The 25,557-nt window shown below is 36.1% G+C and overlaps 2 protein-coding genes across 3 annotated transcripts; one reads left to right on the top strand and one right to left on the bottom strand.

The window, feature by feature from the left end:
• Positions 1 to 504: 504 nt before the first annotated feature.
• On the top strand, positions 505 to 13,970 carry LOC137391350 (uncharacterized aarF domain-containing protein kinase 5-like). The gene is made up of 14 exons (XM_068077797.1): positions 505 to 627; positions 3,057 to 3,274; positions 3,504 to 3,768; positions 4,743 to 4,883; positions 5,059 to 5,172; positions 9,388 to 9,519; positions 9,629 to 9,712; positions 10,627 to 10,708; positions 10,894 to 11,064; positions 11,248 to 11,458; positions 11,593 to 11,667; positions 11,968 to 12,066; positions 13,086 to 13,190; positions 13,830 to 13,970. Exons 2-14 carry the CDS (start codon positions 3,057 to 3,059, stop codon positions 13,849 to 13,851), a joined length of 1,719 nt encoding a protein of 572 aa, XP_067933898.1. The 5' UTR covers positions 505 to 627; the 3' UTR covers positions 13,852 to 13,970.
• On the bottom strand, positions 13,965 to 25,424 carry LOC137391351 (enhancer of mRNA-decapping protein 3-like). Of its 2 annotated transcripts, none has more exons than XM_068077798.1 (9): positions 25,400 to 25,424; positions 20,212 to 20,392; positions 19,900 to 20,114; positions 19,607 to 19,782; positions 17,723 to 17,888; positions 17,412 to 17,565; positions 16,956 to 17,170; positions 15,716 to 15,847; positions 13,965 to 14,434 (listed from the first exon to the last, which is right to left on the bottom strand). In XM_068077798.1, exons 1-9 carry the CDS (start codon positions 25,401 to 25,403, stop codon positions 14,238 to 14,240), a joined length of 1,440 nt encoding a protein of 479 aa, XP_067933899.1. In that variant the 5' UTR covers positions 25,404 to 25,424; the 3' UTR covers positions 13,965 to 14,237. The 2 variants fall into 2 exon arrangements, with proteins under 2 accessions (XP_067933899.1, XP_067933901.1); XM_068077800.1 differs by lacking the exon at positions 25,400 to 25,424 and adding an exon at positions 24,213 to 24,318.
• Positions 25,425 to 25,557: the final 133 nt, after the last annotated feature.

Raw genomic sequence — 25,557 nt, 5'->3', positions numbered from 1 at the left:
CAAGCATGAGTTCCTGCTTGGCCTGGTTCGGGGGTTGCCCTGATTTTACTTCAGCTGTTGGTTCTCTCTCTGACCGGCCAATGTAAGTACCTGTATTCCTGATATGCTCTGACACTTGCTACAATACTTGATACACATGTAACCTACGATACTTATAATACAGTCTTTTAATATTTTATCTCTAACTAGGTAGTATTAGTATTATAGGAGTTGTTTTATGACTTTTTGGTTTTGTACGATCAGTGATCGGACATGCGAGTGATTGGATGCATTCAACTTTTTAGAGTTGTGATTGGATAATCGGCATTACATAAGAATAAAATATTCAACGATCTTCGTGATTTTTGTTACCTACATATATTCCCAATCAAGAATGCAGTTCGCTCTATGAATTTGCGTGCGGTCACCGGGATTGCTTGAATATTGCGAATAATCTTTACTGTGACTTGAATATTACACTAGGTGTACGCTTTGTTGCAATAATTATATATTTCCATATAGAACATTGGCTGCATATAACTGACAATATTTGGCTGTTTTATCGTTGAGTTGGCGTTCGACAAAAAATCTGCACTTTGGCTCATGGCTAATCTTTCCTGTCTCCCGCAATTGGTAGCCTGATTCGAGGTATACATAACTTGATTTTTTTTAATATAGCTTGAACCTTGACTATAAACCTATAGTCGAAACTTTTGGCAAAATAGATAAGCGTTCTTTTCATTATGACATACTTTTTGCCAATTCACATGCTGCAAGAATGTGATTCGATGTCCACAAAATTATACTTTAACATACGTTTTACAATTTACAATGAAATTGTTTTGATTATTTGAATGTTCTACTTAAATAAAATAGATATTTTTTTGTAAAATTAATTTTTTTACGTTTATCAACTTACTCTATCCCGTACCTAGTTGCTTACATTTATAGCATACCTATCCTATCCACAACTCGTATCATAGACTCATTTAAGTTACATTTAGTTTTTTCTTTTCAATTATTAGAAAGGTCGACAGAATTATATTTTCTCACGTTAACCTCAAAAAATATTGTATGCAAACAAACAACTTGATTTGTACAATGGTTGACCCATGGTAGCATTATTACATCACTATTACATCAGCTAGTTTGTGACCGTTGAGGGGTAATTGAAAAGCATTAGATATGTTTAAAATGTATTGTTTGTGTAGCTATGGATTTTATTGTTGACTCCATGGCATCGTATTTTGGCATCCGTTCTTTTGGAGTTATTGTCACTGGAGAGTAGTATAACAATGTTTACAGGGAACTGCCACTTTCAAACGCAAATCAATGATCATTAAGCATTCATTGGCACGATTTTACTCTTGCAGTTAGATGCCAAATTTTTAACCCGCTGTATTGATTGAGTGACTGTCATTCTTACAGTCACCCTGCTTTTGGACTACACAATCTCGGTCATAGGTTGCTGTTGCCACACAAGCAAGGTCTACTTTAAATTGATGCTAGCGCAAGATAGTCCTTGCTACAGCTTTCTGTCTCTTATTTTTAATTCATCATTTTAAACTCTACATGTTTATTAGTAAACAAAGGAATAGCTGTGTGTATGTTGGTTGATTGACTTGAGCTATAGTCATTACTTGAATTACTTGGATGCTCCGTTTTTATCATTCAGCTAAAAAATATATCACACATTGAAAAATTTAGTATGCTGAACTTCAACATATGAAGGTTAGGTTTCCAAGGTATTGTATATATTTTAGTCGAATGATAAAAGCGATTATGAATAATAAAAGATAAATAATAAATGGTTGTCTTCAACAGTTGACGACAATAGCCTAATCTTACAAGAGCATTTTGTATAATTCATTCCGTATCATAAAAAATGATCATGAATACTTCCAAGTATCACACATAATGTTAAAACAAATGCATTGTATAGAAATAGGACAATATGAAATCAAAACAACAAAATTAAATGTGAAAACTAAACTAATAAAGTTGTATTCAGTTAGAAAATGTTTTGCTGTTACATAAGAGAAGTGCAGGCATGGCAATGCATGCGTCCAGTGCTAGAGTGACTGATATGAATTGCCAAGGATCTTCGTCTCGCTTACACTTCCTATTGTTTAAATTGATGTAATTTACATCTTCGTTATTCTTTTAATATTGCTTTTTTAATTTTTAGTGGTTTTTTATTTTTAAATCTGTGATTTTTGGTTTCAGATGTCATATTGTTAAAATTAATTCTGTATGTTGAGACGAATATTTGCTCACATTTTACATTGTATGCCAAAAAGTTGTATGCCACAGCGGTCGATAGTCAAGGTTTGACGTTTTTATTAATTTATTTTGAGTCTTTGGTAACCGATTTTTTGATATAATCCTCAAAACAGCTATGGCTGTCCACTGCATACCCTCAATATGAAACACTGGTTAATGTCAGCTGCTCTGACTCATTATAGTGTTGCCAACTACTGAAACAATATCTATTAGAGTTGGTGATCTAATACCGTTTTATGAATGGCTAGAGAACGTAATAGTTTTTTGAACATATATTACAGCACTTAAAACATTTCTTCTCATAGTCACCAAATTTACACATGTTAGTTTTCATTTATTGGGTTAATTTGATTCAGTTTCTATTACAAGGACTGTTTATAGCAGATTCGCACAATTTGGGCCAGTGAAGTCCGCTGCAATGATTATCAAAAGTTTATTTTCTTGTGTCTGATAATAACGAAGTTTATAGTATTGCCTTCATCACTCGACGAGCAAGTGCTAAGAAATGTTAAGTTTTATTTTGTGTTGACACACTGACAAGTCAGAACAGGTTACATACGGCATAGTGTACATGTAAGGAACAACTTGGCCATGCTAGCTAGTAAACAATACACATGCCACATCATTTGAATTTGCTTTTTTATATCTGGTGAGATTTAAGTACAGGTGTGAGATGGCTCACCGGGTAGCTTAACGGGTAACTGAGGTTATTTTTTTGCACTGTCAATCAAATATTCTTGTAAAGTAAATTAAACAGTCAGGTGTATTGAATATTTATGAAAACCTTTTTATAGATGACTGCTCTTTTTAAAAATGGAATGATGAGGAGTTGGCTTCCAAGAACAGTAGGTGCAAAAAGCATTAGTACTTCTACTAGAAAATCACGTGGCGGCAGGCTTCTAATCTCACTCGGACTTCTCACCGCAGTTGGCTCTGGTGTTTATTACTCTCAAGATGCTGCAAGTCGACGCAAGATTCGAGTTACATTTCAAGGTGTCACCAGATACATCAGGTTCAAACCTATATGCTATGTTCTGAATATACTACACATTCAGAAATTGCTTTCTATATTTGTTGTGTTTAAAAATGGTCATGGGTTTCACTGATGAAATGGGGTGCTTCAATGGCACATGTAAATTATAGTGTTTTAAAGGAACTGGGTTAATATTTTTTAATTCAATATTTATGTTGTACATTGCGATACACCTAAGTTTGGTGTTAATTAATACATCAACACACAGATCCATAGTGACTGGTGCAACAGTGGCATTGGACTATAAAATATCTCTGCGAGGTATGGATGAGGACAGTGAGGGCTACCAAACATTGCTAGGGAAAGTTCACAAAAGGTCGGCAGAGAGAATATTGGACTGCTGCCTCAAGAATGGGGGCCTGTACATAAAGCTTGGCCAGAGCATTGTTATGATGAGTCATGTGATACCAAAACAGTACCTGGATATTCTCGTTGTGCTGCAAGATAAGGTGCTGCCGAGGGGACCTGGTGAGGTATGATTTGTTGGGCGTTGTAGGTATGAGTGAGCGGAGAAAATAACCAGCCAAGTTTGTTGTTAGCATTTGACTTTTTCCAATTAGCGCTATGTGAGAGTGAACGGGTTATTATGTGTTACATTACGTCAGCTTTCCATCAATTGAAATGTATAAATGGACAGTGTCAACGGTATATTTAATAAGATAAACTGCATAGATTAACAAATCTTTTTCTAAAATACAGTCAAGCACTTTAAGTCAAGGACACCTCTAACCATATAATCTTATCCGACTTACGATTTGACTTCATTAGAGGTGTTGAAATGTGTCTCTTATGTGACTTAAGTTTGTATCAGTGTGGTGGTTTAAGTGCCTGTGAAAAGTTGAAGGTTTGCTATCTGGTGATGACATGCTTTCTCAAGTTGTTCATTTTTCATCACACATTTGTTAGTATGCAAAAGTATTTCAAAATCTTACATGATTCTGGAACATGGATAGTGTACTGGAAGCTTAGCTTCTCAACCTTAGTTCCAGTGTGGCATTTATGCTTGCATTTATATGATAATATTATACACTAACAAGTGAAGAGGTAGATACCTGTATGTATTTGTCTACGTATACAGATCAAGGTCAGAAACTGCAGGATTATGACTCTGTATTTGCCTTTAAAAACTAGTTACTTCTGCATCTCCTATCCTCTCCACTTTCTTAAGTGATGGTCTGTTTATATTATCTTTAAGACAAAACATTGTGTTTACAATTAGGCTTTAACATATGATATCGGCACTAAATATCAGAAGATAACATTTCTGTATATATGAGCATATTGAAATTCTATATAGTTGGTATCAGTTGGGTAGTGAAGCATCTTGTTTGCAAAGCAGTAGATAGAATTGTGCTTCCTTGCTGTGCATAGTAATATGGAAACAAGGATAGATCTATTACTATTACCGTGATTATCTTATTATAGTGACGCAGCTGTGGTGTTTCAGGTTGAAGATGTATTTTTACAAGAGTTTGGCAAGTTGCCAAGCGAGCTCTTCAAGTCATTTGAAGAAGAACCTATTGCTGCCGCAAGTCTTGCTCAGGTTCACAAAGCTGTCACACATGAAGGGGACGAAGTGGCGGTCAAGGTTAGCAATCTTGAGCCAGTCATTTTGAAGATGACTAACTCACCGCATCGTTACTTTTTATTTTCAATTTTGGTTCGGGAATATTGGCTAGAAATAGGAATTCTTTGAATTAGTCTTTTTAATCACCCTTAACATGTGTAATATTTTATGTTTTGTATGTATTTGTTGATTTTAGGTACAATACATTGATCTGCGAGACAGGTTTTTGGGAGATATGACAACATTGAAATTTTTGGCTGATGCCTTATGCTGGCTTTATCCATTTCTTCCTCTTTCTTGGATATTAGAGGTAGATTAACGTCTTCTCTTATCGCATTGTTGCTTTATTAGTTAAAATATTTTTCCGGTAAATTAGTGAACAGTTGGTCTGGCTTGTTTGTGCATGATTTCTTATGATGTTCATTGCCAGACAAGCTAAAGACACAGCAGCGATGTTTCATTCCTGTAATCGTAGAGGTAAATGCGATCGCTAAACAACCATGGCACATCTTATAGGCTTTGTGTTGCCTGTATGCTTCTCTTTCTCTATACTGCTGGTGTTTAATCTTTTAACGATGAGACCAAAAATATTTTCATGGCCACAGTCAGTGGCCTAACCACTTTATGAAAAGTTAAATATTGTGAAATCTTATTTTTCGGGTTCAACTTTTCTTGTAAAGTAGTCATGGTTACTATTAGTTATTAACGCTCACTTAACAAACATGTTGATACATGCGTGATGAATGTTAAGGTGAGTCAATGAAGACGCAGCATATCGATGAGATTATGTTTTTCTTATGTGAGAGTGTCAATACGTGGCACAGCTCATGCTACCCTACATATGATGTCATGTTCCGATGGAAGGTGATTTTTGTATTTGTTTATACTAAATGCTTGTGCAAAAAATCCCGTTTCACATAAATATGTAGTAGCAAATGGTAGCAACATATTCAGTGCTTCAGCTCCAAGTGCTTCCTTCTCATTCTTTACTTTTATTCAAAATAAACCAAGTGACTCTTGGTTGACACAATGCTGGAGTCTAGCATCAAATTGCGACTCGATAAGCCGCTCTTCAAACTTGTTAATGGAGCCAAATTGCTTTGACAATTTTTGCATGTCAGTATCAAATGAATGTGAAACCCAGCTGTACTTGCTAGCGTCTTCATGTATATAGCTATCAAGCTATCAACTCCTTACTCAATATTAATAGGTGATACATGATGACTCCTGATCACGTTCATAAACACTTGCTCATTGTCTTCTGTGAACTGGACTGAAATTAGGCTATTCCTTTTGCTTCTACCTTTGCCTTCCAAAAAATTAACTTTTTCTTAAATGCCGTAAGCTTTTCTCAAGCACTGACCAATGTCTGATTGTGTCCTTGCATTGTGATATTCAAGCAGTTTAAATCACTAAACTATCAGCTAAGTAAGCTAATTTCAGTAACCGCCTTATATCAGAGAATTTATGTGCTAGCTGACGATTCTGCTCTGTTAAAAGTTTCTGTACTTGAACAAGTAATTCAATAAGTTTTTGAAGCGCTTTCACATGACAGCCATCTAACTTCTGAATGCTAGAGCAAATGTACATTACTTGATTCTAAGTATGAGCATATCTCCCTGAAGATCCTAAACTTGGGAGGTATACAGCATCCTTCATCACATCATTAGGTGGTATCTGATATACATTGTATGATATAATATATTATATCACGTATCAGGTACCACCTAACGATGTGATGAAGGATGCTGTATACCTCCCAAGTTGTACATACTATCTAGTATCTATAACTAGTATATACTATCTGATATGTGATGAGATGTGAAATTCTCATGGTGTCGAAGGCAGAGAACCAATATTCTTTTGATTTTGTTCTTTCATTTTTGCAATAAAAAAGCCCTTCAAAGCTCGTAACATTGCAGGTGTACCATCACAGCAAACATTGAGCACCGACTCCACATTAAACCTTTGTCTTTGAAAAGCGATCAACTATGTTGAAAATGCCATGTGTAGCGGTAGTAGTAGTAGGGGGTAGCAGTAGTAGGGGTAGTAGTAGTAGTAGGGGTAGTAGTAGTAGGGGTAGCGGTAGTAGGGGTAGCGGTAGTAGGGGTAGTAGTAGTAGGGGTAGTAGTATTAGGGGTAGTAGTAGTAGGGGTAGTAGAAGTAGGGGTAGTAGTATTAGGGGTGGTAGTAGTAGTAGGGGTAGTAGTAGTAGGGGTAGTAGTAGTAGGGGTAGCAGTAGTAAGGGTAGCAGTAGTAGGGGTGGTAGTAGTAGTAGTAGGGGTAGTAGTAGTAGCGGTGGTAGTAGTAGGGGTGGTAGTAGTAGTAGCAGCGGTAGTAGTAGTAGGGGTAGCAGTAGTAAGGGTAGCAGTAGTAGGGGTGGTAGTAGTAGTAGCGGTAGTAGTAGGGGTAGTAGTAGTAGGGGTAGTAGTAGGGGTAGCAGTAGTAGGGGTAGTAGTAGGGGTAGCAGTAGTAGGGGTAGCACTAGTAGGGTTAGTAGGGGTAGTAGTAGTAGTAGGGGTAGTAGTAGTAGGGGTAGTAGTAGCCTGTCTTGACAAGCTGTTGTTTTTGCGTAGTTGTCCCCCCGTCGAGCGGCGAGCAACAACAGCTTGTCACAAGACGTACTGCACCTGATGCATCGGCTGCACTTATAAGGAGTTATTCTCTTCCGTCTATGCGGCTTGGTTGCGATGTTATGTCGGTCGCTCCATTGGTAATCATAACGAATTTTGCGCAAAAATTTATGTAGAAAAAATAAGATTATAACGTTTAACCAGCGACCAGTCTCTGCGGTAAACTTTAGTAGAACTTGAGAACTTAGGCAACAACAGCGACTAAACATGTCGTTATTTGTGCGCTCAGTCAGTTTTATTTCTATTTTTGTATTAGTCAGTTTTATTTGCTCTAATGGATTTTATTTTAAGTTTATTTTATTCTTAAGTTCTACTAAAGTTTATCACAAAAACTGGTCTTTGGTTAAACGTTGTAATCTTGTTTTTTTTTTCTACATAAATTTTTGCGCAAAATTCGTTATGATTACCAATGGAGCGACCGACATAACATCGCAACCAAGCCGCATAAACGGAAGAGAATAACTCCTTATAAGTGCAGCCGATGCATCGGGTGCAGTACGTCTTGTGACAAGCTGTTGTTGCTCGCCGCTCGACGGGGGAACAACTACGCAAAAACAACAGCTTGTCAAAACAGGCTAGGGTAGTAGGAGTAGTAGGGGTAGTAGTGGCCAAAACAAAAATTCTTCTAATGAATCACTCATATGATGAAACTTCACATATACCATGAGTTGGAGGTCATGACTTACATCTGTAGATTCATCCAACTGCACGCTGAAGATTTTCGAAAGTCTTACAGCAGAAATAGTCTGTTCTTTGATGTCTTGTAACATGTCGAATATACACGAAGCAATAGTATCATTCAACAAAGGAATATGCTCTACATTCTTGGCAGCATCTGATCTACAGACTAGTCATACCATATCTGCTTTATTAAGTCCTCACAAATTGTATGAGGTTTCATTTGCTTCGTGACTCTCCGTGCTGCCAAAATATGATGCTAAAGTGGGGTCCTGTTTAGAGTACATTAATCTGCTGGTTGAAGTCTTGTCCAGTAGCTGGCATTCAAGTTCCTGCTCTTTTCATTCAAAAAAGCTTCGTCTTTTTTTGGTGAAGTCTGCATGTTTAGTTTGTAGATTCCTTTGAAGCTTGTCAGTGTTCAACAATTCATTGTCCACTGCAAACATTGTGGCTTTGTGATGCCAAAGAATTCCTTTTTATATTTACGCCTTGTCAGTAACTCAGCGCACAATAAGCATAACCCTACAAACAAATCATGCATGTAACCTACAACTGTGGCCTAATGTAAGCCAATAATTAGAAACAGTGACAAGCAAGTCTATGAATAGAACTCTTCATTCTGCATTACAAATATAACTGAAATAGATCTACTGCAACTACAATGTACAGTATGTATAGAATACGAAATGTATTTTATTTACAGGAAAGTCTTGGGAAAAAACCCTGCTCTCTATTGCAGCATCTTCAGCGTAAAATTATAGGAGTAACAACAACATGAGCATTTCTCATAGTGTTGATAACCATACATAATGGCTCATTTGTTCAGTAAGGCTTTTATGACCGACCGGAGGCAATACAATACTATCACCTGATATTTCTTGCAGCTGCCCTTTTTTATGAATTTTTGCCATGCCAATAACGTGGTTCAAAATTTGATTTAGCAAAAGATCTTCAAAACCCAGTTGCAATGCGATGGAGAATCAACTTTGGGTCTGGATCCAACTTTGGGTCTGGACCCAAAGGCTGTGAACTGCTACCTTAAACTAATATCTTTCATTCGATGCCTAAATACAAAGTTTTTATCCGTTTCTGTTGCCTCGTAACTGTAAAAAAAGCAATAGAATATTTGTTCAAACATTTGTTCTCTCAGCTATTACAATGTTCTTTTACAAAAGAGGTGAGAGAGTGTACATGCAAGTCATCTGCTCTTTTAGGACATGAAAGGCAGCTTGTCAAGGGAGTTGGATTTCTTGGCGGAAGGTGCGAATGCAGAGAAATGTGCTGATGATTTGGCACATTTGAAGTTTATTCATGTTCCTAAGGTCTATTGGAGTCTCACATCACTAGTGAGTCTAACACCTGTGCTTGTAATCATTGTTTTACAAATTAGTTGCTTCTCTAGGAATTTCTACTTTTACCCTTGAAATATCAAATTTTATTGGTTTTAATTTGCAGAGAGTGCTGACTACAGAATTTATAGATGGAGTTAAAATTAGCAACAAAGCGGAGCTGGCCAAGCAGGGATTACCTTTAAAAGACGTAAGTTACTCGTCCTTAAACCCCGCTGATCTTTGATTGTCAGATCGCTGACAGAAAATTGGAACAGCATTTTGCTAGTACTAATAGAAGGTAGTACTATTTTTAAAAATAAGCATAGCTCTATTGAGAATAAAGGTTTATGCTAATAATTATATAGCTATGCTCACGTTCTCTAATACAGTCATAAATGTTAGAACACTGGCAAATTGTTGGTATCTCAATTAATTCAAATACTGATAGGGCGATCCAAACTTAATTATTTTTGAACCGGCTGGTTACCTTTTAGCAAATTCTATGTTACTCAATTTATTCTGATGTTTAGCATATTTTGAACCATAGATTATAAAGCCAACAAGGAGTTATCCACTCTTGGTTTGCTCATGGGTAACTCATGGTTACTCACTCGTACTTATGACTCTTTGTTATGGTCTGAGTAAACAACTCCCTGATGAAGAGCACACGATAAGGTTTACATGTTGCTCTAATTTGTGTATACTTCGAGACACAGATAGCAGACGAGTAAAATGATTTCTGTTAGGCTAACTTGTATGAATTTTGTAAGTACAATGTGCAGGTACTAGTGCAAGTCTATGCATATGATGGATTAGTAAAAAAATTTTACTGACAAATCATTTGATTTTTTGATAAAGTGAATAAAATGAAAAATTCAATGTACATTATCTGCATTCAGATGAAACCAACTGCAGTACATTGCTAAGTGGAGTGGTCGCTAATCAAACGTCTATGTGCAGTACATTGCTAAGTGGATTGGTCGCTGATCAAATGCCTATGTGCAGTACCTTGCTAAGTGGAGTAGTCGTTGATCAAACGCCTATGTGATCAACAATTGGGTGTCCATCTGATGTCTTCGCTTATTGTTGTCTTTTACTATCATAAAAATCGCTCCATTTTAGATAGATTATAAGCTGTTTCGCTGCTTCGCTGATCAGATATTCCATTCTGGACATGTGCACGCAGATCCCCACCCTGGAAACTGTAAGTTACCTAAATAGGTGTTTGCTAAATAGGAGTATTATGAACAATAAGGAGAGGGAAATAAAAATAAGAGAGTATCTTTTGCTAGATTTGAGTTGGCTCTGTTGTTCATCTTTATCTTCAATAATCAGTTGAAGTCGCTGCGGTAAACATATCACGTTATGTTCATTCTACTCATCTCTTAGTGTATGTGAGGAAGAGCAGCGATGGTAGCGCAGAGCTTGTACTTTTGGATCACGGGCTGTATGAATACATTGACACTTCTGACCGGGTGGCTCTTGCCAACTTTTTCAAGGCCATAGTGCTCAAGGATGAGCCCGCCATGCAGTACCACGCGCAGAGGATGAATGTTAAAGGTTGGAAATCTTGCATCTTTTCTCATGTTCTAGCTAAGTACTTGAAAGAGTATTCATTTGAGAGTTATGGAAGATTGTAGCAATTTTTGGTTGATGTTATTGCTTTCTGCTGCACCTAATAGAGGTTCCACTTTGGGATAAATTGGCAGGACTGGAATTATCTCAGGTTGTTTATCGTTGTAGAATGGCATGTTCTAGCTTGCTTCCTCACACAGAAATATGTCGCCAGCAAATCAAATCCTCCTCCAGACTTCAAAAAAATCAAAAGTAAAGAAGAATGGCTAAAGCTACCAGAAGAGGATAAGAAAAAGATTCAGGAGAAGTTCAAAGCGATGAGGGGCAGGATGTCGGAGGTGATGAAGACTATGCCAAAAGCTCTCATACTCATCACACGGTCGGTGCTGTTTTAGTGTCGGTTGCGTCTGCCTGTTTCCTTGCTGCATTTTATCACAAAGCCTCCGCTAAGTCCACTCACAACTTCTATTTGCATTGTTAGCTTGCCATTTTTATCATTCTCGTTTTTTGCAGCAACCTGAACACCGTCAGATCAATAGGGCGAGACCATGGCAACTTGGTGGATAGGTACACGATCATGGCCCGCAGGTAGGTATGCATCTAAAACTAGGTGTTTTATAGTGTTCTCTCCTATAATCAGGACGAACTAGCATATCAAATGGCTGCGGCCATGGACAAGCTATAGGCATTTTGCTATGCCAGTAAGTTCTCCATTATAACAACCTGTTCAATTTAGCATGGTTTTGTATTCCAAATGTTAACCAACCTGTGTACTTGGGTCATTCAACTTTGTTGACTTTGGTTTAAATTTATGAAGTTATCTGCTGAAAATATGGTATAGGTTGTGATTTTGCAGTGATCATATGGTTAAACGTGGTATTATTGTAGCGCTGTTGAAGGAGCAGAGATCGGCAAAGTTAAAGAGACCGGATTTACTGCTCGTATCAAAACATTAAGAGAAAAAGCTCGTTTTGAATACTATTTGAAGTAAGTTCATTGGCAGATTCATTGCTGTTAGCAGCCAACTCATCTCGTTAGACTCATTAAACTCCATAGCATATAGCTTGTATCTTATTACAGCTTAATTTGTAACATATTACATGTCTTCAGTGAGTGTTGCAACTTGAGGTATAGCATATAGCATCTCCATAGTTACTAGTATAACCTAACATACAACATATGTTGACATTTATCATTCGAGAAAAACATGGCATGCCATGTTTACTATTACAACTCATTGTAAAATATATTTCTGCCTGTCAAAGACATCTATTCGATACACACACCAGCTCTGCTATCGACATGGTACTGGGAAGGGCATTCTCAGCCAACCAGAAAGCACTGGCTTATCAATCCCTTAGATTTATTTGTGCTGTTAGTTGGACACAAAATAATTTTTATACACCTTAGATAGGTTTTAGCTGTTTAGATTTTAAGCTGTTGGGCCCTTCATATTTTCAAGTGAGTGTACAGAGCTCAAAATGTTTGAGACATGGTGCAACGTAACCATAATACATCTTGTCTGTTAGTGTAACTATAAAATGGCACAGCTCCTTAATCTCTCACAACTGAATTGATATACAGATTATCTGCATGTCATTATGCTGACAAGCCAAGTGACAAGCTGGAATAAAACTGGTGATATTCCTCCTCGATCAATCCCTCTACCTTCTTCCTGCTGATCTCCTATCCTTCCACTTATCAATAGATTGGGCCCCATATTGTATTCTAATTATTGCTACCATATAGCAGCAGTTGCATGCACCCGACTGGTCTCACTAATTCAATTCTGTTGTATGTCCAGCTTGAGGTTATTCCAGAAGAAATTATTGCAAGTTGTTGTTAATCTGTTTGAGTCTTGTGCTGGATCTCTATTTCGTTTTGTCTGAATAGCTGTGAACACGCAGCATAGCTAGTATTTTCTCTTGCTGAGGAGCTGAAACTGATAAGAAATTATTTTTTAATTGCAAAGGTTGTCTGAATATTAGTGTATTCCTATATTTTAGGTGGGAGTCTGTGAAAACATGGTTGATGGCAAAGGCATTCACCATCCTGCATTGGATGGGCCGGGTACCTGACCTTGAGGAAATGCTTAACAAGAGTTCTCCCAAGTAGGTGTTTCCTGCAATTTTTCAAAATATTAGTTGAGGCCTAATTGTGCTGTTCTCAAACCTCTCTTTAGTCAGTTTAATATCAAATCAGCACGCTAATATCATCAATTCATGATAAACTGCTACTCATTGAATGTCTGGTAAACCAAAATAATCTTATTAAACAGAGATAAAGAGATGAAACAGATTTTGGCACACAATACGTTCTATAACTAAACAATATCGCGCAGAAGTGCAACATGGCTGCGCGTATGTTTGTTTCCAGAGAAAAAAAAGAATCTGAACTATCTTGTGGAGACAAACTTAAAGATATGTTCAACAAAGCTAAATCTCTATACTGCCTTTCTAGTAGAAATATACATTCCTTATTCACAGAAGGACAAAGAAAGTTCAGAAACCTTTTTATTGTTTTGTAGTAAGTAGTTGATATGTGAACTACTCTTGTGAATTCTCTCATATCCAAGAATACTGAGACGGTCAGCTATGCAATATCAATATGCTATATTGTCAATATCTGAATTGGAAATTTACATTTCTCGAAAACTAGATGACATTTGGCAAATCAGGCCGTCATATCTGGCTGCTAAATCAACCCATATAGAAGACTGTTGCATATATTGAGATGTTTTCTTGATTTAGAGACATTGAGTTCGCTGCATGAACAGACAGACACACGAGCTGATGACCTGAGCGGACACAAGGAGCAATGAGCTGTAGAATATTCATACGCCTCTTTCATATTCTCATGTGTACATTCATATTTTTGTATAAAAGTAACTGCCATACATATTTATTTTTCATCTTGTCAAGTTTTACTTGACAATGTGCAAACATTTTATATGGTGTCCGTTGACAGAATAGCAACTTGTTTTTACAGGAAACAAAGGCTATAAACCTCTGCTACAAATCTCTTGTTTTGTGATGCACTAAAGAATTTGTTCATTAATGATAAAAACAAAATACTGACATTTTTCTCCTCCAAATAATACAATTTTCCATAAAATAGGGAAAAGTTAAATCGAAAATTCTAAAACAAAGTTAAGACAATTATTGTTCATGATGTAATGGAATACAGAACTTGGTACTGAAGGGTGATCTGTACTTTATCCCGATGTGATTAAATACTCGTTTCGGGATAGAGGCATCACAGAGGTAGGTCTGGCCAGCTGACCGTGGAAGCCTCTGTGGCAACCCTATGTGCACAGACCACTTGGTGTTGATAACACATCCGTTGGATAGAGGATCTAGCAAGGAAAAATGATAATGGCTGCAGTTGGTGATGCATTTGAAGTAGTCATTACTAAAACTTACGTTAGTAAATACAAGTGATGCTAGTATTATTTTTAGAGCTGCACAACGATTATAAAAATTGATCGCGATTAATAACTGGTCTGAACCAGTTAATCTCCGATTAATCTTAGAATTAATCTAGCAAAAACCTGCATATTCAAAAACAAATAATACATCTACATATAAATTAATTATATTTTAGGCAATTGTTAGCAGTAGTACATGTTATGTACAATGTACATAAGTTACAATGTAATAATTATTATGAGTATGAAAACTGTCTATGAAAGTCTATAATTAAGTCAGCCAAGAGTTGAGGCAGCACAGCTTATTCACATTATCTGAATAAAGAGATGCCCTCTTCCTACATACAATATTACCAGCTTTAGAGAACAGCCGCTCACAGGGGACAGTAATGCCGGTAGTCAGTAGTACTAGTTGTTGTCTGCGACAGCTGGTGATGATTTCTGCGGTAGGATGAGAATTAGTTAAAATATATCTTAAAGATGATGTGCCGTGGTGGTAAGCAAATTCTTTCTGGCATATACTGTACTTCGCTTTCTTGTTTACGCTTCCAATAACTTACGGTAATGCGTTACCTAGGGTGGAAGACTTATCTGCTTTCATGTTCCAATAAAGTGTCAATCTTATATTACTAATATTCTGAAGCTGAAATATGATTGTGATTTTTTTGAAAAATTAAAATACATGTGTAATTTATTTAAGAAAGTTTTTAAAAATAAACTGTACGATACGTATTAAATAATACTGGAATCACTTTTGTTGCTAGTACCTAGAAACATGTTCAAACAACTAACAACATGGCTGCTAACAGCTAGATCGGCATGGCGCTTGTGCATTGTATTGGCCTGTATTGTATAAACAAGTTTAATGTTAGCGACTCAATGTGTTTTCACAGTTGAGTGCAAAATAACTGTGGTTTAATTTATTGGTAAGAAAGTGTTGCTTATCATAATATTTATTTGTTAGTAAATTACATGGTAGTAACTTGCTACGTTAGTATTACTAACGGATGGTACTAAACAGTACAAAGGAAATGAACCACATCAAGATCATCACCTCGGATGCATTTTAATTGAAGATTAATTGGCCCAACTCAGTTAATCGTTTATTTGTATTGATTGCGTTAATCGTTTAATTAACGCGATCATTGTGCAGCTCTAATTATTTTGTTTTGTTCATATTAAAATAGAAATATTTGTAAACAGACATACCGACAGCGAGGACGTGCGCACGACATGTATTGCACCAGTTGGTAATGCACTTGTACCATGATTCTTGAGACAAGTTCGCGCCTGGACTGTCTAAACAGTTTATTATGAGATCGATAGGCCCAGTGGGCAGTTCTGCAACATACAACTATTTGGTAAGCAAAATGCCAACAGTTGAACTTTGAAGGAAAGTTCCTATAAAATATGATAAACATACAAACTGCTTAAAACAGCCCTGACAGAGATACACTGGAGATCAAAAGAATCATCTTGCGTGTTCAAACAGCAGAAAGGAAAACTTACAACGTCATATACATCAATGTCTTGAGGTTCAGAGCTAGCTAGCAATGATTGTTCTCTAACCTGGTGTAGGTAGTGGAACATCAACTTAAAGGTTGACTTGCAACAAAATTCACATTACAGTTATTTAGTATCAAAAGGTTCACCATGTCTTACTCTGCTGTGTTGTAGGTGCAAAATATGTGGAAATGCGATTAGGCCTTACAAGCTCTTAAAAGCTCAAAAATGAACAGCTAATCACAGCCATCACAAAAACGCCGTAAACTGGAATCCCTATCTAAAACGGCTCAAATAGGACGTAGTTGAACACAATGTGCTTCTGTTTACACTTTCATGCAACCTCATTCGTCGAAATATTTTTACAAATATACTTCACGCTTTCAATAAAACCATGTCTATTGTCCTTACACGTCTATTTCATCATCTTTGTAATGCTGTCACTTTGAGTACTGATATCTAAAAACCTAGCCTAAAAACTAGTTTAATTTTTTAACCTTAGCTTGAAGGAGTGCATATCATCCTCTGATGAACATGAGAAGCCTGTTGGTCACCTGTGATAGTCGAAAAATGCTGCAAAGACATTGTGAACTTTTTGATACCAAATAACTGTAATGTGAATTTTGTTGCAAGTCAACCTTTAATAAAATTATAAAACCCTCTACGTAAAAAAAAACAATAAATGTTTATAAAAAAGATAGTCGGCTTTTAAAGATAATAGCTGAAATACATACTTCTTTGTTGCTGAAAATGATCTGAGAAAAGTTAAAATCTGCACCGTTAAAAAGATATTAAAAAATTTGTTATTAAAGGGATAAATGGCTCTTCATTGAGTTATTTTTTCTCCAAGTAGTATAAAAATGTGTAAAAGCTTTGAACTGCTGGGAAATACTACGGAATCGTGAAGTACGGCAAGTTGCAAGTTGGAGCCTGCATAACAACATACCTGTGTGTTTGCTCACTCGCTTTTTTCCAGACATATCATATAGAGCTAGTTCTTGACCAAGCGATGAACCAGGAGTGGGGGCAGGAATGAATACAATAGTTTCAACATTGTGGTTGGCCAGATGGGTCGCAATGCTCACACCATAGCGACCTTGTGTGTTCAGACCACAGAACAGCATGACAGTGGGAGTCTGATGAGTGTTGTATGGATTCAACCTGTATAACAAATGTGTAAACAATGCCATACGACTATCATAATCAGAAAAAAAGAGGATTGCAAAGCCTCAAGCCGCAAAAGGTTTTAACTTGACTCATTTGCAGAAAGAATTAGTACTCCATACAATGATCTATCTTGTTAACCGGTGACAAGATATAAGCAGTAAATAGTGAAAATCCCTTTCTGTAGTTTCATCAACTAGGAATTCATTAAAATAATGCATATTGTTAGCCAAAAAACCTGTTACTTCCACCAATCAACTGGAAGATCATATCACAGGTGTTACGCCCAACTATATCCACCCGTCTCTGTTCAGAGAGGCCATGACTAGCAGCAAAAGCAAATAGTTTCTCTCTTGTCTCCAGAGATATGCATGGAATGTCGAGACCGTCATCTGCAACAGATAAAAACAATTTAAAGGCGCAAAGACAGTTCATAGTAATGAAACAGACTGATATATACTAAAAGATACACTTAAACATTACAGCTGGAGGGCCAGAGGTATTTCCACCCCATGCAATTATCACTAACACAATATAGGATCTCCTCACCAGTAGTATAAAAAAAGCTACCATCCTGTGATGATGGTTCATCAACCAGTTTGATTTGTCGGACAGTTTTGCTTGCTTTTATAACCAGTTCATCATGTTTGAACTTGTCCCTGGCCTTCTTGGGTGTCAATCGATTACTCCGCCCATTCTCTATATCATGGAATACCTACAGAGGGAGCAAATGGAACCAGTAGTCATATCTCTTAATAGTTCATCAAAAACAGAATAGAGAATGTCATTGTCAATGACAACTCTTTTAGTAAACAGCCGATGATCAGTCAGAACTAGATTACTCATAACTTTCCGACAATCATTCCACGATGATAACCAATCACAAACTCCAAGATTCAATTAGTGTGCTTTCATTTAATCATGAGCAACAGCTAGTTGCACTTAGAAACTCAATTGGTAGTAATAATTTGATGCGGAAATTTTGTACAAGGTTTACTAATAGCTGTAGCTTTAAACAGCTTTTGCACTTCCCACTTGTAGAACATCAGTATACACTTTAGTTACAACTAGTCCAACACAAAAACATTTTATGCACATGATTTTATTTTTGCGACAGAAAATGACAGTCAACACCTTCGATAGAATTAGCCATTTTTTGCAAAGCACTGATGTGAATACCTTCAAAAATTCCTGATTCGTTTATAATGTAACTAGCTAAGCTTACAAATTCAAGCAAAAAAACTATGAGAAACTTTATTATGGCTTGATATACTGGTAGCAACACCTATTATTGCCAAAGAGAATCATTGCTTTACTGTGCTGCACAACAAAATTCACAAGAAGCTGTATGTTCTGGACTTTCAAATTTAACACCATTAGAAATGAAAAAACAGGTATAAAGTATAGGGATGGTATTATTGGCTGAAGCTATGCTTGCACTACAAAATGTATATTTGTCAATTTACAGACTACTACAACAGAAATAATGTTCTGAAAACATTTACGTTATAGAGATTTTTCAATATATACAATCAGTACAATACATGCAAATGGCTTAATCAGTTCTAAGATCGCAGAATCAGCGATCTTACTTAGATCAACTAAACCTAACTTTTTTATTTAATGACTGTACAATAACTGTATTATTGGTTTGTATTGACAAGTTTTCTCATTTCTCTTATCACTTTCACTTGGTTTAGGGTTTACAATTACGGTAATTTTAGGTTCGGGGGAGTGCACACCTTCAATGTCAACTGAAATAAAAAAATTTCACTTCTTTCTTAACAGCAAAGTCTATGGTGGAAAGAAAAAAAGTTGTTTGTCTAAAATAAAGTAAAACAGAACATATATTTGCTATCATAAGTCTATCTGTATCGGAGGTACTGTTTGTCCGTCCGCTTATCTGTAGCCAAGGCTAGAGGCTAGGATAAAATACTGATTTCAACAAGATTCCAACTCATAACATTCAGTTTGGCAGACCGACACTCGAACACCTTCACCATTCGACCGCTTTTAAGTATTTCTGAATAATTGTGCAGCTACACATTCTCTTCGCTTTATCGGTAAATCTGACGATCAATCACGACAAGCTAGACTTCTGACGATCAATCACGACAAGCTAGACTGCGAGTGTACTAGCATATAAAATAGAGATACCTCTATACGTCGTTTTCTCTCCCAAGTGCAGCAAAAGAGAAAACAATATTTGTAAGGCTAACTATGGGACTTTCGTTATTCAAATCGAATTTGAGAACTTGCGCCAACTTGATGCTGGACGCTGGAATTTCATACGTAATACGATAAAGTAGTACGTAATATGATACTTAAGTGGAATTTAGATTATAGGAGGTATACGTTATAGAAGCATCTACTATAATATCAACAGTGATAAAAGCAACCAACTCCAATTAAAAAAGCTAGAGAAAGACTCGCCTTCTGCTTATCAAACATCGCTAAGTTCTTTTCAAAGTCAAAGTCATCTTGACAAGATTCGACTGTGACACTGAAACAGTCATCAGAGAGGCCGATGTGCTGTCTCTTACTGTACTGCGGCATTTGTTCAGATCTCCTTGGAGATCTGATGCCTTCCGTAACTTCATTCATAGAACCTTCAAAAAATAAAAACAAGGCATTGCAAATACATTTTATACACAAGACAAATTGGTGTTTGGATAAAATTGCAAAGAATGCGGCAAAATCCATTAGAATAAAACTCATGCTCATACAGGAAGTCGATCGTCGCCTTAGAAGATTTCCTTTAGCGGGAAAATCATCTTCTGTAACTGTTTTAGCTCTCACGACCTTAGCAGGTTTTCTCTTGTCAGCTTTATGCCTTTGATGCGGACGATCATCATCACTCGACTCCACACGAGTATTCGACTCTGCACCATGTAAAATCGCTGTTGATTCAATAAAATATAGGGACTTGATCTGATCTGATCTACAAATTTCAATTCCACGAAATGATAAGCTCTCACCAGACTGTGGAAAGTGTCAATACATTTTCTATGACCTCCAACATAAACTGAGCCACTTACAATATGGATATTGATTTGCGCTCATATGGTTTGCCATCCTTAATTATATTCCGAAGAGTCACAGTTGATGTGTTCGAATCGATAGATTCTACTAGACCTTGAAACACACCAAGGTCGTTGCATTCAACATTAATGGCCTGTCCGATCCACTGTGACATCATTTTTCCCGAGCGCAACAAATCTGCAAAAAAATCTGGATTATTTTTTGCATCCTTTAAAAGTTTGACTTACACAGTACCACTATCTAATAATGTGAAGATTCCAGTAAAATATCAAGGCACTCAATCAAACCCCTTTTTGACTACATGTGCACACATGTGTGCACACATGTGTGCACACATGTAGCACTCTTTACTAGCAGCAAGCAGGGTGACTATAAAGCAGGCAATAGTATTAAGCATTGCAGATTCGAGGTAGACTACCTGTCACCGGTCTGTTTATTATAACTATTTTTTAGGATCCACTACTAAACTACTAATGGAAATGTACACTCAGGGCACATGCACCACTTGAAGCTAAGCTAGCTTACAAAAACTTGCAGCACAACTTGCAAACACCCATTAATAGTCTGGTATAACATATAACCATCACCCTGGTCAAAGTGGGAGATTCACATTCACATGTTGTAACTGCCATCTATCATAGTTATGGCAGGCAGACTATGTTCAACACAGAGCTACATCGTACTTTTGACCGAAGTCATAGGAAAATTCTGTCATTTGAATTATTAGGTTTTGTCAAAGTCCGCTATATCAAACTAATAATTAGATATTATTGTCAAATATCTAAAATATTATTCAGTTTGAAAAATATGATCTTGTTGACATTCAAAACAGCTGTGGTAGAAAAAATGTCATAAGAAACTCCTTGCAGATAGTTACTTGGAATTGCTGCTTCAGCTTGAAGCACTCTTCTCTATGATGCTGTCATACATTAGCATTATCACCTTGACTACGTAAAATAACTTGATCAGAAATAAAAATTAAGAAACGGTCAAGGCTGCAGGGCCAACTAACACAATTTTCATTCTTTATTGTTACAAGTATATATATTTAAAATGCATTATTATAGTTAAAAATGCATTATGTATTTATTCATTTGTTGTGCTAGTCAATTGACAGGCCTCAAAACCCATTTATTGTATAGGCATTCGTCTGGCTAAAAGAGTGAGCCAGACGAATTGTGGCAGTGCTTGTGCACTGCCACAATTCGTCTGGCTAAAAGAGTGAGCCAAACGAATTGTGGCAGTGCTTGTGGCAGTGCACAAGCACTGCCACAAGCACATGCTTGAAGGCAGTGCTTGTGAATGGTTCTCTATCAATTGGTTATACAGGTAGAATTCAACCAATAACACCTAAAAGTTAGCCCCAAGAAATGAATTTTGCTCTTAGAGAAGTTGATTGCATGATACTTGCAACATTGCATAGATGAGCTCTACTGCAAAACAGATAAATTAGTTTGGTCAAACTGTCCATCAAATTTCAATATTTAGGTTATATACAGAATGTGACAATGTATTTATGGATGTCATAGAACATATAGCAATGCTCTGATGTATTTGTTAACACAAGCATTGCTCAACTATTAAATATATTTTTAGTAAGTTATTAACTTGTTAATACAATAACTACAAAATATGTCTCTTGCAGGTTTTGGGCTTAACAGGGTCTTATAGGTACTTGGGATATCAAGTATTACGTGTTAGGTTGTGTGAACTTGGGATATCAAGTATTACGTGTTAGGCTGTGTGAATATCTTTGCATCAAAGGGATGTGTGCACATGTTACGAAGGTTGAGGTTATGATCACCTAAATAGAGAGTTTTCAAAGTTGGCATTTTTTGTGATTAATTTCGGTAGATTTTTAGTGGGCAGTTTTATAGTTTCTAGTTCCTTTATAGATACTTGTGCTGCAAATTAATTGCAAAACAAACAGGTCAGAAAAAATGTATACAATAACACATGAAAGTAACCTGAAACCTTCAAGGCCTTTCCTCGTCTTACTAACTTGGACTAACGTCATTCGTTATATCAACCAATATCATTGTTAAAAACTAAGCTTGCTCGAGACTCAGATGATAGCTCTTACCAAGACGTCTAAACTTAAATCAATAATCTGTCCAAACTCAAATTAACATGTGTAGGCAAAATATATCAATATTACTGTTAGTCTTATGCGAACACGAAAAAAATTGTTTTACACATTGCAAATAGTTCAAGAGAAAATATTGGAATATTCAAACTTAGATGCAGACCATTAAATTGTTACTCCAATATTTCACTAAAAGAATTGGTCAAATTTGGTGTATATATTACACATCTAAGACTTGATATGCAGGTAATAGAACCATAGTGTTACAGAAAACTCTTTTAACTACTAGTTAAGCAGTGAGTAAAAGAGACCTAAGGTATTTTTGTCTTTCAACTTCATGTACAATTACACAGAAGTAAGAACAAGTCAGTCAAATTTGCTGCGAAAACCGACACCAGCTGAGATCAAAGAGAATAAGCGTGGGATAATCAACAAGGGCTCATGATCTTTCAACTAAAACTAATTTATACTATCATCGTCTTGATCTATCATTTCAAGCCAGCCTAAATTAATCAACCATAAATGTCTAAAAAATGTCTAAATAATCTTCTTTTTTTACTTGAGTACTCTACCATTCATGTTCTAACTTTTTTTGTTTTGATCCAATCTGAAATGATACCTGTGTTAGTTAAACGTAATTGTATACACTGCAAAATGCAAGCAAAGCACCACCAACCCATAGTATCAACTTTATCTCACATAGTTACACAATTAGCAAATGGACTACATAAAGACTAAGCTGGTTAAGAAAAATTTATAACCTTTGAACAATGAAGGAGTTTGATTAATTGTTTTTCATTAATCATACTTTGTCTACAGTACCTTGAATAGTTTTTTAACAATGTGTATTAGCTATCAATCATTGTTGAAAACTTGAAACATTTAACTTCTTCTCAAGCATCTATTAAAAAAGAAACAACTTTGACACAAATCTTATAATATTGCTTCAATAAAACTTACATATTCTTGAATAATACGAGGGTCAGTCAATAAGTAGTTGGAATTTCATCATAACCTTCGTTCTATTTCATCTAGCAATTTAATATTTTCTAGACTTTTATGAATGAGAGTTGTCATCACATATCTAAAAATTCAACATCTTCGCAAATCAAATTTTTCATATAATTCATATTCAAAATGGCCACTAAGCTGAAAATGTGCTCACTCATAGAGCTAAAAAACTGTTACAAGATTTTTGATAGATCAAGGTGTAAAACCAAGATTCATACAGAGTAGAATGAAAGAACAGTATGGAGAAAACTGTATGTCACAAACAAGCTGCTATAGGTGTGTTGATGAATTAAAGAATGGACGAGAAGACATTAATGATAAACCAAGAAGTGGTAGACCAATGAATGTTTGAACGCTACACACAGCAGCTGAGGCGAAAAAGCTGATAAAACCTGATAGAAAACTGCTGAAACTATGGACATGTCACATGGAACTGCACGCAATATTGTCTATGAGAAGTTAGTCTTCAACAAAGTCAGTACACGTTGGGTACCCAAGCTGCTGACTGATGATCACAAAGCACAACCTGTGGCTGCCAGAGAGTGCATGAGAAGACTCAGACTGAAAGGGGATGCTTTTCTATCTAGGATTGTCACCCCAGATGAAACTTGGGTGTATCATCATGAATCAGAATCAAAAAGACAATCAATGGAGTATAAGCATACGGACTCTCTTGTAAAGAAGTTTAAGACCCAGAGAGCGACACAGAAAATAATGCTCACAGTATTCTGGGATGGAAAGCCCAGGGTCCTATAACTTTGAATTTCAGGAACCAAGGTGACACTGCTAACTCTCAAAATCACTGTGAGCTCCTGGCTGTGGTAAAGCATGACATAAGGAACAAGAGAAGAGGCCTCCAGGCAAGAGGTGTCGTGTTCCACTAGGACAATGCTCACCCACCTACTGTTGCTCGTACAGTGGCCAAAATTGAGGAGCTGTGCTGGGAGATTTAAGTACACCCTCCTTATAGTCCAGATCGGGTCCAAAGCAATTTTCATCTTTTCAGACCATTAGAGAACCACATTAGAGGCAAGCACCTGTGAGAGGCAATTGTTTCAGTTATATCATTAGTTCCAAACTGTGCTGCTATCTCATTTAAGAGTATATGTGTAATCTACATATTGATTGGTGGCAACCTGAGATCAGATCGTAACTGCGTGAATTTGTCACTATATTAACCTGCATAAGACATGCATTGTTATATGACAACTACATACTTGCTAAATTTGTCAAATAGGCTTAAATTGATATTACTGCACAATAAAAAGAAAAAATGTTGAAAAAGAACTGTTCCTCTTGATACCAATTTACAAGATTGCAGAACAAGCAAACCATGTGCACGATACATAAAAGTCAAGTGCAAAATTAATGCAAGACACAAAATTTTCTAAATTAAATTAATAAGAAAATTATTCAAGTGAACTGTTTATTTAATTCAACCAAGTAGAACCACAACAGTAAATAGAAAACATATTAATCCAAAAGGACAGTAGGCCTAATAATCAGTAGGCCTAGGCCTATGTGCTCTGCAACTGCAATTACTGTGGTTTCTTAAATTACAAAATAGATACATGATAATACAAAAAAAGCATTGAGCCACTCACTGAAAAGTAGACCTAAATTTTAATTGTGGATATAAAACCATTGATACTCTGTCTGTAATAACGGAACAACAATTTTTGAAGTTTTCGACTGATATGCTAAATAATACACCATAAAACACTTATTGCCAAAAGTAAAACTAAACAAACTACAATACATAATTACGTTGAAAGTTTTCAAAACAATTTATGAGCAATTCTTTAACCGAGAGCAAATCAGACGAATGACAGTTGAATAGGTTATAAATCATTAATTGTTCGATTTAACCAGATTTGCTTAAATAATACATACTTTCTACAACGATAATCCAACTACTTCAGATAACACAAAAACTATTATTAATGTGAACAGATAATGCCACACTGTATACTCCATCTTTAGATTACATAATACCCAAAACAATAAAATTTTAGGCAGCAACATTATTATGAAGAGTAGTATAGTTACTTTAATTTTTAAACATTGTAAGATCTTTAAACGTTTACCCATAATATTTTAGTAAAATATATAGATGCATAAACCTAATCCATTAGAATGAGGAAAATAAAAACAAACGAGAGAAATGTAACACGGAGAATAAAATGGTCGCCTCAAAAAAGCTTTTTAGGAGCAATGTAGCAAAAATTTGTAAAACTGATACGCT

This window comes from Watersipora subatra, chromosome 3, assembly GCF_963576615.1.
Source record: "Watersipora subatra chromosome 3, tzWatSuba1.1, whole genome shotgun sequence".
NCBI classification, from domain to species: domain Eukaryota; kingdom Metazoa; phylum Bryozoa; class Gymnolaemata; order Cheilostomatida; family Watersiporidae; genus Watersipora; species Watersipora subatra.
Note: the sequence above shows the minus strand (reverse complement) of the source record. Positions and strands in the feature narration are given on the sequence as shown.